Here is a 17,228-nt window from a genome sequence, read left to right as displayed (position 1 = left end):
AGTAATAAAACTGATTGGGAAGTCTCTCAGTAAAATTCACGGAAAATGATGAAGAGCAAAGATATGGTTGGGTATACAAAGGGCATTCATTAAATGGAATCAGTGTTATATTTTCACTCTCTGGAGAAGATTTAGTTTCTTCTGTAAGCAACAAGGCATTGTAGTACAGTTTCAAATGTTCTACTCTATTAAATTGCCATTAAAATGCTGAGTACCAATTCTTGAAAACTAGAATTTTCATATGCTTTGATTTAAAAGGTTAATCACAAAAAGACTGGAACATTCAGCTACTACTAGCTAAGAAGTTACATCACATTGTAAAAAAAAGATATTTTTGTTCCAGAGGTCATAGACAGTGTCAATAGAGTTCCTAGAAAGCAATCTCTATTTCAGAGTACTTACGTCATTAAAATGTTGACTAGTTTTCATAATATAGGGTGTTCTCTCATTTTTATCCACTTTCATCCAGCCCTGCCCGAGAAACTCTCTAGATGTTGAGGGGAGAGAAAAAAACAAACAAAAATGCCCTTAGTATACACAGTAGAGAGTCTCTGTAACCGTAGCCTAAGTGGATTTCAAGTATACCTCATTTTGTTAGAAGCTAATAACACAGCTTTACACTAATTCCAACATTTCACTATACCATTTTTAATGCTATCTGAAGCAGTAAATATTATAAAAAAGATGTATTTTTCTTTTAATCTCCTCCCCCACCCCCCCACCCCCCCTTCCTAATTTTCAGCATTGTGACCCTATCTGAAATTGGTCTTGGCAGCTTACATGGTTATATTCATGTTAAACTGCTGTATGAATGAAACTGATTTGACGCTCCCTCCCTAGAGACTCAGCACTTCCATACTATATTCACCCTTCACTAGCCCAGAGCCTTAGACCACAGATTTTTGTTCTTAGCAAAGAACTCAGTCTTTCAAAACATGATCAAGCTATAGGGGAGTCAGAGGCAATGACAGAAGCAGCCGAAGGACATTATCCTGTTATGTACGCAAACCTTTTTGCCAGTAGCATGAATTAGTGTAGTGCCTAACACCGCCAGTCAGTAACTCATCCACCGTACTCACTTCAGTCACTCGTAGGAGAACACTTACTCATACGGTATGCTTCGGAAAACTACGTGATCTAAAAGAGTTATTTGCTCTGCAAGCTCCATTGCCGACAAAGTCTCAAAGCACTCTGGTTTTGGACAATCTGACTGCAAAAATAAGGAGAACACTTAATGATCTCTTTTTGCATCAAAGGCCATTTCAAAGCACAGGGTACTAAGAGCTTCATATGAACTTTCAACACAGAGTTGTAATTAACTGCTTTGCTACGAAGAAATAAGAATTAAGAAAAATTGCTAACAACATAAGGGTGGAAACTCATAGGAAAACAGGCACATACCAAGTCATGAGTAAGTACATAGGTCAATTAAAGCCTGTATATTCTGCGTTATTTTCCACATAATCGTTCTGCACCTAATTCATTGCCCACACTCTTCTTCGGATTAATGCAATGCACTTGATGGTGGTGACTACAGTTGGGAGGATGGGCATTGTCAGTCAAGGCCAGCTATGGTTCTGATGGCAGCTAAGATGGCAGACACTTACCATTCATATATATTAAAATCTTTCCCTTTTTTCCCCCTCATGTTATTTAAATCCAAATCCTAAAGTTTTGACCTGTTCATCTTTGACATGGGCTGCAAATTCTTACTTTCTCTAAACTGAAATGTACATTCCTGATATAAAAGAACAGTATTTCTGTCCAGAGTTGTAAAGTTGCAGTTGTGCTACATTTTATTGACTTAAAAACAGAACATTTCTATAGGAGTATTTATGTTTATCTTTCAAGTTGAACTTACCATCTGAATGATATCCTCTATTTTTAAATGGGTATCATCTTGATCATCCTGAGAAAGGGCCCTGAAAAATTAAGTAGCAGAACATCCTATATGAATAAAATTGTCTATGAGAAAACCTTATCACAGATAGGCAATCATGTTTATCTAAAATAAATCCTAAGACTGCAGTTGAAGATGTAAAGAAAAAAAAATCTGGTATCTAAAATCTAATGTCTTGTTCTAAGTAAAATTGTACAAAATGGTACGACATCAGAGTCACATAAGGTAAAATGATGGTCACAGAGGCTTAAAACCTCTGAGCTAAGAACAGCATATACCGTAGAATGGTCAATGACAATAACTACTGTACTTACTTGCTGATTATAGTGATAAGGTTTCTACATCTATCCCACTTTGACTTTAGTGCAAGTTTGGTGGACAAAGAAAAATTCCCTTTTCAAGAACTGGACTGGCAACGCAAAACCACAACACAATAACAATAATATTTAATCAGAAGCTCTCTATCCTGAATAATCCTAGGAAACCTAAAGGTAGAAAATTACATCTCAAGCCTTTTCTCTGATTTTTAAACTATTGTGCTAAATGGTATTTTGGGGAAATGTTTGAAAAATCAACATTTGAGAACTGAAGAAAAGACAGCAAAATAGGCATGCATAAAAGAGTGATTCACTGGGAAGTGTTCTTGTTTATTGGCACTACACTGTCCTATTCAGTGTCCCACACAAAGAGCTGTGAGTGTGGAAACAGACAACAAACTGCTAGCAGATTTTACTTGTAGCAAGTACATGATTTGCTTTCAGCAATACAAGTGTCAATCCATGCTTCCAATTATGCTACAGAAAACTTGTGATTATTAGGGTTATTTCAGAGTCATGGGTCAAAAATGAACCCAGCAGAAGTAATAAGTATTCATCAAACCCCATCTATCCTGATGTAGTATCTTGGCACATAATTTTAAGATCTTACCCCTATATAGACTCAAAGAAGCCTTGAATAGACTGGATTTATATAATATAGGAAAGAGAAGATTTAGGAAGAAAGAACAGTATGTTGGTATGTAAAAGAATGCCTATAAAGACACCAACGATATGGCAAGAAGTCACTGGACTGATTTGCATCAGGGGAGATTTAGATTCAACATTAAGTTCAATTTTCCAACTGCAAGTATAGGTGAGCACTGAAACAGGCTTTCTGCAGAAGTTGTACTCATCAGCTGAATTTTCAAGGAAAATTCAGATGACCATTTTCAAAGAACATCCAGTTCTACTGATCATTCCAGAAAACACAGCAACTGGATCAGGTATTTTCTCATGGTCCCTCCAATTCTTTCTTTTTGCACTCTGTAGTAACACAATTTCCATGTACCAACTAGGGAAAGGGTTAAAAGAAAAAGATTATATTGCCTGGAGACTTTATCTATGAGTGTAAGATATGGAATATGTCCTATGTGGGTGGGGAGGAAGTGTTAATGCTTAGCACACTAGGTTCTTCTGTTGTGGGTTGCTGTTGTTTCCTTTTGGTTTGCCAAATTGGAGGACTAGGTTAAAATCAAATAGAGATACACAGAGAAAGGATCTACGAAACCTCCTTGCCTTCATTTTCAGCTTATCAAATCCACACAAAATGCCCCTTTCTTCATACAGTTGGAAACACTTTATGTCTGATGGGCAAGCCGTGCAAAGTCTTGAATGTCTACTTCTTCAGGAGAACCCTAAGCTGCTTCCAGATAATAACGGTGTGCAGCCTCAGTAACTGTAAATAGACTGGCAATCTGTCTTTCCTGAGCAGCTTATTTTGTGCTGTATCTCATGACTGATTGCCTGCAGAAAGGTATCGTTCATCGTATGACAAGAGCATGTGCTTCCTGGCAATAAAAAAAAAGAGAGGACTTGCCCTTCTGCCCCAAGTATCCTCAGTAATCTTGTAAACTCATCATTTGAGTTCCTTAGATATAACTTTATATTGGCTAGAGTTCTCATCTTTGATACAGAAATGATTGTATTTGCTTAATACAAAATAAAATAGGAAACATGAGATTCTTAAAAGGCTGAAAATACTTAACTTCTCCCCATCTTTGCTTCCTGATACTCTCTAACATGACATCTCACATTTTATGTAGACTTCCAATCCCTCGTTCTAAAGAGGTGACTGGTGCTTTTTCTCTAACACAGTGGTCTCATGAAAAAAAGTCTCCTTTTATCCATAAATGCTCTACGTTTAAATCTGCAGAGGACAATGCATCTCTAGGCTGAATAAAGCTACTTTTTGATAGCATCAATAGTAACTTCCACTTTAGTCTGCAATGTTGTCAGCTTTGGGATACCTAGTTTCAACAGAGGTCTAGGAAGATATGCTGAGCTGATCAGTTCTGCTTGGACAGTTCCCATTGCACGCCTTGGAGAGCCTCCTGGAAGCTGGGTAAGAAGCACAGGTCCATGTGAAAAGAGTTATGAGAGAAAGCAAAAGTAAGGGGAGATTCTGCCAGACTGTTTACCAGTATCCCTCTCAGGAAGGATTGAATGGGGGGGGTGACACCTCCATCGTTATCCTTAAAAATGAAGGAAGTAAATATATAAGAAATAACTTTCTAATTCTTAGAGTAAGCAGCTAAGATTAGACTTCTCTCACTTAAACTATTCTTCATGCTTGACCAATCCAAATATTAAAATAATTTTCTAGTGGAAAATATTAACATCTGTCTCCTCATACCTTTATGGTACATAAAATATTTTAAAAATATTTTAAAAGCTGGTGTAAGTTATAGAGCCTGAAATATATTGTCTGGTGAGATCATACAAGGCAGAAAATTGGTCATCCATCCAATTTTGACCTCTGCATATCCCTGGATTTCATTTATATTTATTCTGAGGAAGAAGAAGGAGGAATTGTTTCCTGAACCACCCTTTTTCCTCCAGACAGATCTATTTATCAAAGTTATTCACTGCTGTTCAGTCTGAACTTTACACCTTCCTGCTTCACCATCAATGAAATTTTACGTGAGATTTCAGGAGTTAGTAAGCAAGGCTGATAAAATCTCAAGCAAAACATACTTCAGTAGGTTTGCCTAGCTTTCAGAATGGATATTGAATAAAAAGAAAAAGAAGCTTTTTTACCCTGCAGAGAAACCCTGTCAGTCCATTCAACAAAAATCTCATCATGCAAGAAATACCAGCTGTTCTGTCTGATGACTCAAGAAGGCATGAAGCAGCTCCGCATCTCTCATAAACACTTTCCTTGCCATTCATATTCTATACAGAGTCTTTCCCAGAGCTGAACATAATATCTTCAGAATACAAACCAACCTTTCCTCCTCCTCTAATCTCTCCGAACAAAGGGACTGATTTTCCAAGAAATTTATATGCACATACGCACACATACACTCAAAGGCTGGGTCAGTTTGTGAAAAGAGACATTTGTACCCAATATCCTTCAGGGAGACAGTCCATGGAATATACCCATACGTAGGCTCAGAAAGCATGAACTTTCTTTCATGAGTGTTTGAACATTGAATTTATGATAAGAAATGCTTTTCCTAACCTCACTCTGAATTCCTCTACTTTTCAGAGTCAAGAGTAGACTACGAAAACTGAAATGCGGGGAAGCCAAGACCTACAGTGAGGATTGACTGGCAAAGCAGAATTCTGATAGACTACATGTTTTGATATGCCAAGGCCTTTTAGATATAAAAGCCTGCAGCAAGCGTCTCTTCAGAACAACTAAAAAGCCTATTTTATGACACTCACCTAGCAGTTGAGTGAATGACCATTTTCATGAGGGACATGTCAACTGGCTCACCCCACCTTCCCATTTTCATCCTGTCCCAGAGAAGCCTTTTGAATGAAAGTTTCATCAAAACTTCCAGTTATGACAAATCTATGCTTTCACATTAAAAATATGCTGTCAAAAAATCTTCAAACAAATTGATTTCTAATAACAGTAAAAAAGCTCTTCAGTTCTAGATGGGTAATTTATATTCCTCCTCTACATAGTATTAGATGAAAGCCCTCCATCTAGAAGAAAACCAAAAAGATAACATCTTTCCAAGGAGGTGGGTATGTAGTGGTGAGGGACTGAGCAGTATTTCTCCGAACCAGACATTGGTATGTGAACCAAAAGAGGAACACAATACCTGGGAGCACCTCTACACGTTTCTACAAGAAAGACTCTAGGTATCTTTAGGACATCCAGGGTGCGATTCACATCCTCCACAAGTCACTGCCTGTGTTCTGTAATTGTCTGAGAAAGGAAGGTGTCTTCTGTGATCTCTGGAGGAACAGTCAGGATGCCTAATTTTAGACAATTTTGGTGGACAGAATCTCCTTCATGATAGGCAGTTACCTTGGAAGGAGTGCTTCATTAGCTGTCTACAGTTTGTTTTGTGGTTAGGTGCTCCAGTTAGACACAGTGGGTCCCACCAAATAATTTTTTCTACGTTAATGCAGAGAGGAAATCGCTTTCCCTTCACCCTGTCATTATAACCTAGGGATGGTTCAAGGAACTCAAGAAATAATTTTATTCCATTACAGGCCTTCTCTTAAAGTCCAGAACATTGACTGCAATCTGCCATGCTGGCAATCTGTAATCTGATGCAGAAAAAAAGAAAACAATGATACGAGAGATACAGTGGTGTAGAACATAGTGCCTCTTCACAATGTCTTGGTGCAGTGTGGGAGCATTTGCTTAAGGCTTAGCAGTTCTTGGGCAAGAGGAACACAGTCTTGGTTGTCCCTACTACAATAAATAGTAATCTTCCAAGACAAGTAATGGAGAGAACTCTCCCAGCTTAGGGAAGGGCATGTTCAATGTTTGCTTTGACCTACTTCCACAACCAGCCATGGCACCACATGAGGCATCAGGCAAGAATGTCAGGGAAAGAACCATTTCCATGTCACCATGTCCTCTTTTTGCACCAGACGCAGTATCTTTCATTTTAGTGCAAATATAGAAAAAATTTTGTTCTTCTGGCACTAGAAACATGGTTGTCAGCTAGGTTCAGACAATTGTATTGTCAGATATGATGCAGGCATGCGGATATTGTCTCTTCTGCTTCTGTTGGTTTCTCATTCTTCATGAAATCAGTTCCAGAATTGAGCAAGGACCTTTTCAACCTGCCAGAAAAGCTAAACCCTCCTGACAGAAACTATTCCTCAGTTTTATATTTTGAATTATTAAAAAGTTAAGTTTTCAAAGAACAGTCTGGAGTTGGTTCCACATCTGAATCCACTAACAAGCTGAAAAGTGGAGGACCAGAGGGACTCCTGCTTGCTGTCCCAATAGCTGAGATGGTTCCTGAGGCAGCCAGAAGCATATGTTCACATTCTCCATGGGACAGCAGGTCACTGCTTAGGACTAGCAACTTGATCAGTTTTTTTAAAGCTCATAAATATTCCTAATGTGCAATAAAAATGGAGGCTTGTGGAAGAGTAAAGGAACATGCACCCCTGTGTCATTGCCACAGATCTACAGCTACACACAAACAACTCCATTCAATCGCAGATTATTTCTTAAATCCTACAATTTCCTTTTCTCAGTTAACTATATAGCCTTTCTGAGAATACATCTTCGGGAGTAACCACAGTGCTTTTTGAAAGCTTGGAAACTAGTCTTAATTACCAGACAACCCATTTTCCTGAGGTGATTTAAGAACCAGAGCTCCGCCTTCCGGCAAAAGGATGAGATATATGACATATTTGTGTATTTCATCCAGCTGAATAACTTTTTGTCCAAAATCAGAATTCCTCTGATACCCTCTTTCTCACAAGGTTACTGAAGCAGTTCCTGTTCCTGGCCAATTAATTTCTCCTTACCAGCTAACTGTTAACAAATTTGACATGCCTGGCAAGTAACTGCCTTGTGTGTGGCTGGAGAACAAGCCCAAGAGCTTCAGATTACAGTTTTGCTCAGCATAAGACTTTGGGACAATTTGTTTTATGTGATAACATTTTTAACTTGGAGACTATATCCTGAGGTTCTGTTGACTGAAGCTTAACTACAGTTTAAAATGTGAAAGTTGTATTTATTCAATAGCCTCTATCTGAAAGTTTACTTATGCAACAAGTTCTACTTGAAAGTTTCTGGGCAGTCTGTGTATATAATAAACACATGGATAGGACATAAGAGTAACTTCAGCTGCTACTGAAATATGGTTGCTATAGAAAATGGAACATAGTAGTTTTCTGAACCCTTGGGACATCAATACTGTGTCACTGTTGCTTATTGGACTTGGTGTTGAAATAGTGTTGAAACTGAATTGAACTTGAATTAGTATTGAAATATTTGACATACACATTGTCCAACATGCCTATACATTAGCAGCATTGCCAGTCTTGAAAAGCAGTAAAGGATTTTTGATAACCACTGTTAGCCATGGCTTAAATTTCATGCATTGTTTTGAAGGAAAGTGGGACATCCGTGCAGCATTCAGTCAAAAGGACTAGTCCTGCACACCGAGCCACCAATGGCTCTTTTTCCAGTGCTAGTTTGTGGGATGTAACCAAGTACTTATGATTCTGTATGTCCAAATCTATAATCAAACTATGTTGTTTGAAAAATGTGGCAGGATTAGGGTATATAGCTGCAAACCCTGATGAAAGATGGCTTGGCTGAGGACCATATCTCAGGAAATCTTCATTCTCTACCTGTTTCCAACAGAAACTCCCACTGAGAACTTGGACAGGTCATTTTATTTGTGCTTTACTTGCCTGCTTGTAAAGTGCCATAATACTTTCCAGAAATACTGTGAGGATAATGACTATGAATGAAGGATTTTTAAAAATGCAATCTGTTTCTACAAGACATTTCAAATTAGTTAATTTTTAATTAACTTCTAGTTCCATTTCTGTGCATATTTTGTTTTTCATTTTTACTAGAATTTTATTTTTGAGTATTGTTTTATTTCATTACACTGTCCTTTTGCTTTTTCTTTCCCCATTTCTCAGTTTTTAAAAATTTAGCTTTTTCAGAATTTTCACTTCTTACAGAATTTAACTTTTTTTTTTTTGCCAAAAGAAATATACACTGTGCTCAGATACATATACAGTGTGCTCAGACATTAAAGTAGTAAGTGCTGGAAGGAAAGAGAGAACAAACAATACCTACCATTTCATAGAACAGCAGTAAAAGGATGCAAATGGGGGCAACTCACAGTTTACACGTAATTACCAAGGCCCCATTTTTTGGTGCAACAGCTAATGGAAATTGGCTAATTGGAAACTGGATAGAGGAAATTGCTAACAAACTTGTATGCTAAAGGCCTATAAATCTATTCCATTAATCTGCCAGGAACAGCCAATCTGGGTTTATTTTCTCATATTTTCTTAAGAAGCTAAAGGTCTTAAGGTAATTTTTCCCACTGTGAGCAATCTGACAGAACCTTTGCTGTCACACATATTACTAAAACCCACTATCCTAATCCTTTTTGCTCTTCTTGCTTGTTGTTTCTTCCAAGGAAATACATGAAATAAACTTACTATTTTTACTTTGAATAACAGTATGTGCAGTATAATTTAAAAGGAGGTTTATTTTTATTTATGTAAAAAATTAAGTAGGATCCCATTGATGTGAAGTGCTTTTATTAAGAACTTATCTTTGTTTCTTATCCTTTATTTGACTGTTTTCCCTCCAAGCGAACAATTTTCCCTTCATTCTTCTGACATTCTTTTTCACATAAGTATCTGATGGGGAAACCTGTCAAATGGTCTTAGAAAATTCAGACACACTGCATTTATTGCACCATTATTGGCTTCCCAGCAGAACGCTTACAAAAATACTAACAAAGTACCTCATATTTATCTGTGGTTTTTCATTGTATCTTATTTTAACAACTGCCTAGTCTTTAAATGCTTACTGCTCCTTAGTAATGTAGAACAATTTACATGAAAATCAGTTACTATAAAATATTCACACTTGGTAGACAAAATTATTTTCACTGATAATGCTTAAAAAGATTTGTCTCTTTGGCATGACTAGACACTCAACTCTGTAATACCAACCCTAAGTAACAAAATAAGGTGTTCTAACCCTAATTTAAGTAGTCCTAGTTAGGCAGAAGCTTAAAGGTCTTTTATTTCATGGCACTAATTAAACAAGAATTTGTCTCTGTAAGCTACCCAAAGAACTTCAGAGATGGTGTCAACACAAAGGAAGATGCAAGCATGGTCTTGTTAGGGTGTCATGACACATTAGGCTATCATCAGCCTCTCATGAGCTTAGCAGGGTGGGTGGCTTGTTACTGAGATAGGAGTTCCTCAAGGTATTATAGTGAGTGGTCTTGTTGCTTTACTGGGCAGCATTCTTCCCTGCTGCATAAAGACTGAACCCATGGCTGCCAGCTGTTCTGCAGCAAAATTTTTGACTACAGGTATTTTTATGAATGAAACTTAAAACACACTCTGTTTTATAGCTAATAAAACACTTTTAGTAATCCTTCAAAATTAAATACTCTGGAGAAAAACCAGACCTTGTGAATTCTATACTTGATCCCCTAACTATTTCACACGCCACAGTTAACATACTGAATTATTAGAAATGTATTTACCTCAGTATATTTGCAGTAGCTTTCCTTTCTTGTGGCAGAAGGTCAGGGTCTCTCAAAACTTCTTCCAGCAAATTTAACACATTCATTTTCAGCTCATTGTTCAGCTCAAAATCCTACAAAAGAAAACAATTTTACTTCTTTTTGTTTTAACATTTTTTATCAAATAACTAAAAGGATATACTTTTGTGAGCTTTGCCTTTTTTTTTTTTTTGCTATTAGGTTTGAAAATATTTAGAAAACTTGGAAAGCTGTTGTAGTGAACAGGCTACAAAAGTGGGAGCCTGAAAGGCTGTAATTTATCTCCTTTTCTGACCTTTACCTTCTGTGTGGAAGTGGGCAAATCACTTAACCTTTCTCTTCTGAAGAAAGAACCACATTTCACCAGTACCCACAAAATGCCTTATCCTCTTTTCTCCTGTGATGACTATAAAAGCAGAAAACCATTTTAATTGCAATAGAGAGACCACTTCCTAGCGAGGCTGGACACTTTTTTTCACTGTTTTCTCAAGTTTCTCTGTTTATCTGCCTCCCACTCTGGTATTTCTTATCTCATACTCACCCTTTTGGAAAGGTCTGCTTTTTGTTCCACATAGTGGCATAGTGGAGTACTCAACCTAATAAGCTTGATAAATCAGACTAGTGCTCTCTGGCACTGCACATAAGAGCTTCAGGATTTTAATTATTTCTGAGGAAGACTGGTATCTGACACAGGAAAATGCAACAACCATTTCTGTTGATCTCTTATATTGGAGAAAATCAAAGAATAGAACAATGTACGAACTTTAAGGTGGGAACTGATAAGAAAATGAGACCCAAAACCTTCAGTCATCTAGTGCATCATAGATCCTCCTTGATAACCCACAGTTACTTGCAAGCAAGACCATGTTTGTGGCAAGCCCCTGCTTGTTTCCATGGGAACAGAAGCCACTAAGTTATTGAAACTGGGAAATGTTAATTTTCCCAAAGAATCAGCTACAACCCTTTCTGTTGTGACAGGCTCCTAAATTGACAGGATTTCTGGAAATACATGTCTCTGAGGAGAACCAACGCTAGCGAAGACACACATCCTCACACCATGTGTTTCACTTGGGATGTGGGAGCATCAGAGTGCGCCCAAAGTCACAAAGGAAGGTGATGCTTAGTTTGGAAAAGGGATAAAATACTTAAGACGAGGAGAAGGATGCATGTTCCTTAAAGAAAGTGGTGTCACAACCATGCTTATAGCACTTTTTGAGAAAGCTTATTGCTCAAAATGTCAGCGCTCAGAAATACCCTGCTGTCGCCCGCCAGCAATGCCCTGGGCATTTCCTTTCTGTTACAAGCATCCCTTTTTACCCTTCAGAAGTCTTCTCAACTTGGCCAGAGCTAATTCATATTTTGAAACCAACTAGTATCTGTGTCTTAGTTTTTTGTGATGTTTATCCATATTAGAGGATGTTGGAGAACAGGAAGCTGTGCAGTATTAGGCTTTGAATGGTTACATATGCCTGAAAAACTAGCAAAAATACAGTTCTGGGTACTGCACTGTTTGTTATAAAACAAACTAGTGTTTGTTTTATAAAAATAAGTTTTCTGTAGCCACTGTCCAAAATGCCTCCTTTAGGAACTGTTTTAGCCTGTTCGCAAAAGAAGACAGAGATTTTTATTTATTTATTTAGGGTATGGAAATGGGACTAATCAGTGAAAGCATCAGGAATGTAACTAAACTACATGAGAGTACTGTTTGCTCCAGTGATTTTTAAAAGAAAACCATTTAGAATATGAAACGATCAAAATTTAGCTAAAGGAGAAACCTTGAGTCTGCACAAGCTTAAGCAACCAGTGTAATTAATAATAGTATTGTCTGTCCTATAGTTTGATGGTGGCCACTCTATAAAAGAAGCTGGGTATCTTTGCTGGTCACACTACAAAACTATCATCAGTGAACAGAGAAGGTATCCAAGAGCTGACAAACCTAACATCCTCATTTAGCATGTTGGGCAAAATTCTCGCCTGCCACTGTAAATGGGCAGATCTCAACAACATGATCAGGATTTTATCTCCAAGTATGCTTTTCAAACCATAATTGGCTGATTATTTTCTCAAGAAGTCTTGCTTTATTGCAACTAAATTTATCACCAAAAAAGTCTACATTTTAGAAGTTATTTGATTTGTGAATCAGGGTGGGGAAGCCTCACCTGTGAATATCAGACTCAGCAAAAACAAAGCACTTTCAGTTCTGCATGTTTACAAGCTAATTCTTATAAGTAATTAGAATTAATACCTTGCATGTTAACAGCAAAATATGTTTGTTGAGTAATCTCCACAAGATAGTAGTCCTGGAATCGCTGGAAAAACTCATACTGTTGGCAAGCTATATGAACACTTAGTTCCTAGGGTTAAGGCTATCTTCCACTTCAATTACACTGGCTTCAGAAGAAACTTTATGGTGGAAAAATCCACTTCCCTAACCTCAGAAAAATGAGAAGTGCTAGACCCTTTATCAGCATAGCCAGTCCAAAGTATTGGGGATGATAGGGACTGATTAGGGATTATAGACAGAGGATGCATTGGTTTGTGTCACTCCTTCAGTCCCAGCTGCTGTCACACCTCCACGCCAGCCTGACCAAACTAGAAGATGTCGCTTCACAGCACAACCTTCCCACAGGACAGACCTGGCCCTATGTCCATGCAATTTCTGCAGCTGTTGTCTTACTGCCCAAAGGCTCTTTTTTGTGCCTGGAGTTATTATTTTTTATAGCAATGTGCCAGATGCTTCTTATAATGTGAGGAGAAAAAAAAATGAGAAAAGGTGGGATTCAGAAGAAAAATGGAGAGCTAATCTATTTTTCTGTTGAAGTTCATGATCTAGGGGGTACTGAGATTCCAGTGTGATGAGCAATATATAAAAAAATCTAGGGAAATCATTGTACTTAAACATGTACATATACTTAACTCTACGTAGAAAGGTTAACATGAGAATTATACAAACACCAAAATACTTAGCAACCAATTCAAAATATAATTTATAGATAAATAACTACACATACATGCAGATTATATCTATCTGTATTATGGGCATTATATATGAATATATATTAATATATTACATATGTGTATTATATCTATTTATAGTATAGGCACATACAGATCTATATGTAGCTATATATAGGTCTAGATATATTGTATATATGTCTATCACCTCTCTATATATAATTTTAGACCACTTCTGTGACATTTTTATCTGTTGTATCAGCTGTTAATATGTTTCACTATTTCTTCCAGCCATTGGAAGGACTCACAACAAGACCCTGCCACCACCCTCAGCAGTGAAGGCTGGCAAGCCTGAGTAAACCCGCTATTTGACACCGTGTCGCACGACATCCTTATCTCTAAGTTGGAGAGGCATGGATTTGATGGATGGACCACTCGGTGGATAAGGAATTGGCTGGATGGTTGCACTCAAAGAGTTGCAGTCAACAGCTTGATGCCCAAGTGGAGACCAGTGATGAGTGGCGTCCCTCAGGGGTCAGTACTGGGACCAGCGCTGTTTAACACCTTTGTGGGCAACATGGACAGTGGGATTGACTGCACCCTCAGCAAGTTTGTCAACGACACTAAGCTATGTGGTGCAGTCGACACGCTGGACGGAAGGGATGCCATCCAGAGGGGCCTTGATAGGCTTGAGAGGTGGGCCCATGCGAACCTCATGAAGTTCAACAAGGCCAAGTGCAAGGTCCTGCACATGGGTCAGGGCAATCCCAAGCACAAATACAGGCTGGGCAGAGAATGGATTGAGAGCAGCCCTGAGGAGAAGGACTTAGGGGTATTGGTTGATGAGAAGCTCAACATGAGCCGGCAATGTGCGCCTGCAGCCCAGAAAGCCAACCATTTCCTGGGCTGCATCAAAAGAAGGGTGGCCAGCAGGTCGAGGAAGGTGATTCTCCCCCTCTACTCCCCTCTCGTGAGACCCCACCTGGAGTACTGCGTTCAGCTCTGGGGCCCCCAACATAAGAAGGACATGGAGCTGTTGGAGCAGGTCCAGAGGAGGGCCACGAAGATGATCTGAGGGCTGGAGCACCTCTCCTATGAAGATAGGCTGAGGGAGTTGGGTTGTTCAGCCTGGAGAAGAGAAGGGTCTGGGGAGACCTTACAGCAGCCTTCCAGTACCTGGAGGGGGCCTACAAGAAAGCTGGGGAGGGACTTTTTAGCAGGGCATGTAGTGATAGTACAAGTGGTAATGGCTTTAAACTGAAAGAGGGTAGATTTAGATTAGACATAAGGAAGACATTTTTTTATGATGAGGGTGGTGAGGCACTGGCACAGGTTGCCCAGAGAAGCTGTGGATGCCCCATCCCTGGAAGTGTTCAAGGCCAGGCTGGATGGGGCTTTGAGCAACCTGGTCTAGTGGAAGGTGTCCCTGCCAACAGTAGGGGGGTTGGAACTAGATGATCTTTAAGGTCCCTTCCAACCCAAACCATTCTATGATTCTATGATTCTATGATTCTACACTGGCTTACATTTAAATTGCTGCATGTGTTTGACTATCCCAATGTTCAAAGAGACTTTTCGTTGAAATTTACATATCACAGAAGGAATACAGTCAGTCAGACAAGAACCACTCGATTTTCCAGCAGGCACATTTCAATGTGATAGTGGTCTAATCCTTCATGAGAGGGCACATACCTCTAATATATTTTAGAGTCCATAGTAGCTTAAAGATTTGTGGGTCTTATTCAGATTTTCATTTGACTTGAGCAGAGAAATTAACTAAGAGTTCCAAGCAAAATTTAACCTTTTATTTTTAAGTCCATTACTGTCAGTAACAGGAAAATATATTTCTTCCCTATTTGTTTAATATTTATACTGCAAAACCACTTATGAAATATGCAGATACAGAAAAAATGACAGCTGATGAGTTAAGTAGGAGGTCTGCCCTGAAGTCACCTAGGATAAGAATAGGATGTACGAAGTTCCCAAACAATCAAAAGCACCGTGCACCATGTTCAGCACCACTTAATGAAGTTTCCAGCAGTAGAAGACGGCAGCAACAGAGAGAAATGCATTAATTTTGCTGTCAGCCACCTGCACTATGAAAGCAAAAGCCTCCTTTGTAACTACAGAGCACCAAAGTCAGCATGGTTACATTTTAAGTAGACTCATAACCAGTCTGTTGATCTCTACCATGCACAGGATTAGAGAGCAATGTTTTCTTTATGAAGTGCAAGCATGTTCCCTTGCCAGGAGGAGCTAGGAAAGCTGTGCTGCAGTATGAGAAGTGCTTCAGAAGCAACCTATTCCAGCTGAGTAAAAAAAAAAAGAAAAAAAAAAGTGGGGATAATGGATTTGGAATCACTGGCCAGAAGAGACGAGACTGCGGCAGAGGCAACAGAAAGCAAGAAAAAGAAAATTTAGCTATGCTGGTGAGGTACAACTGGAAATATGTAGATTTACTATTGGTGGTTTATACAGAGAATATAATTTTCAAATTTTGACATGGGCTCAGTGAAACCCCAAAAGCTTTTCCTCCCCTCTTTCTTTAAATCTTCCTAAGTGAGAAGAAACATTCTTCATTTAAACAATGTGAGGAAACATTGAATAACCCAGACAAATAAAAGGGAGCTAAAACCTGAGAACCTAATTTATATTTGAGTACATCAGTGATAAGGGCTACAGAAAACACTGGAGGGAGGGAAGGAAGGGGCAGGAGTGGACAGGGAAGGAACTGTGCGTGGAGAAACCACAAAGAAATTCTAGAGGGAAACCTTTCACAGAGTTGCATCATCCAACTTCAGCATAACCCTACACACTTCATGTAAAAATAATCTCATCTAAGTTCAGCTCTGAAACTAGAGCCAACTTTTCAATTCCTCAGGCACCTGCTTACAAGGCAAAAAAAGCCAATTGGCAGGCTGGGTTCGGCACCTGCCATGTGAAGGGGAGGAGGAGGAGGAGTATGAGTTGTCAGGATAAATGTAGCACTACTCCCTCATGACAGTCTTCGCTGAATGCATTTGGACTCATTTTATTAGTTTCTCTCTCTTTTTAATTCTAATTTTCTGTTACATAGTATTATGCTCTGAGGAGGCCCAAGAATGGAAAATTCTCCAGATGCTCTGGCCAGCATCGGTGGAACGTGCCACCCACATAAGTATCACACCCCGAGCTGGCAGGGCTCGTCACGGACGGGGGACAACTCTAGCCATCTGACCAGGAGTGCCTCCCAGGCTGGAAGCCTTTTGCAAGCAGTGAAGGAAGGGAGCTGACTGCTTTCAATTCAGATTCCCAGCCTTGGCATGCACAGCCCACGGTCCTTCCACAGATGCTCCCAGATGTAGCTGATATTATCAATGCAAGCAAGAAGACTCAATGCACTGAAATCTTTCCCTAGCCACTTCTCTTCATCTTGTGAATAATTACATAGTGAGAATTTTTCAATCCATAAACCACAAATAAGAGAACCTGAAGAGGGATGTGTTAGATGGAAACAGGGAGAAGCAGAAAAGAGAAACACAGCGAAAGAATGAGAAGTGGTCACATTTCTAAAATGGCAGGTGAAGTACCAAGTGAGAAGAAATGTCAGGCAAAGACAGAAATTGGTGGGACTTTCATGTAATAGCTGGAGATGGGAAGCTTTTAAGAGGCATCTGGAATTGAAAATGCTCTGAGGAAGAGGAAGGAAGAGTTAAATTAGTGACGGGAGAAGAAAAATCTAATGAAGGGTTAAAAATGCCAGACAGGAAAGGGAGGGAAACCTGCATGTAAAGCTAGAGTCAGGTTTTGGATGTCTCTATGAGCGCTCATACAAAGTGGAGATACTGTGTGCAGACTCATTGTCCTTTGCCCCCAACT

At 39.0% G+C, this 17,228-nt stretch overlaps 1 protein-coding gene across 2 annotated transcripts in view; it reads right to left on the bottom strand.

Annotated features, from left to right (window-relative positions):
• RASGRF2 (Ras protein specific guanine nucleotide releasing factor 2) overlaps window positions 1-17,228 on the bottom strand; it is a 137,707-nt gene that overhangs the window by 8,184 nt on the left and 112,295 nt on the right. For both annotated transcript variants that reach the window (XM_075527398.1, XM_075527399.1), the window contains exons 19-22: window positions 10,398-10,510; window positions 1,862-1,922; window positions 1,107-1,210; window positions 403-487 (exon numbers count right to left, since the gene is read on the bottom strand). In XM_075527398.1, coding sequence (XP_075383513.1) covers window positions 403-487; window positions 1,107-1,210; window positions 1,862-1,922; window positions 10,398-10,510 — 363 coding nt within the window. The remainder of the gene's footprint in view (window positions 1-402; window positions 488-1,106; window positions 1,211-1,861; window positions 1,923-10,397; window positions 10,511-17,228) is intronic.

The sequence above is a fragment of the Mycteria americana genome, chromosome Z (genome assembly GCF_035582795.1).
Source record: "Mycteria americana isolate JAX WOST 10 ecotype Jacksonville Zoo and Gardens chromosome Z, USCA_MyAme_1.0, whole genome shotgun sequence".
Taxonomy (NCBI): domain Eukaryota; kingdom Metazoa; phylum Chordata; class Aves; order Ciconiiformes; family Ciconiidae; genus Mycteria; species Mycteria americana.
The sequence above is the reverse complement of the archived record's forward strand: the minus strand, read 5'-3'. Positions and strand labels throughout refer to the sequence as shown.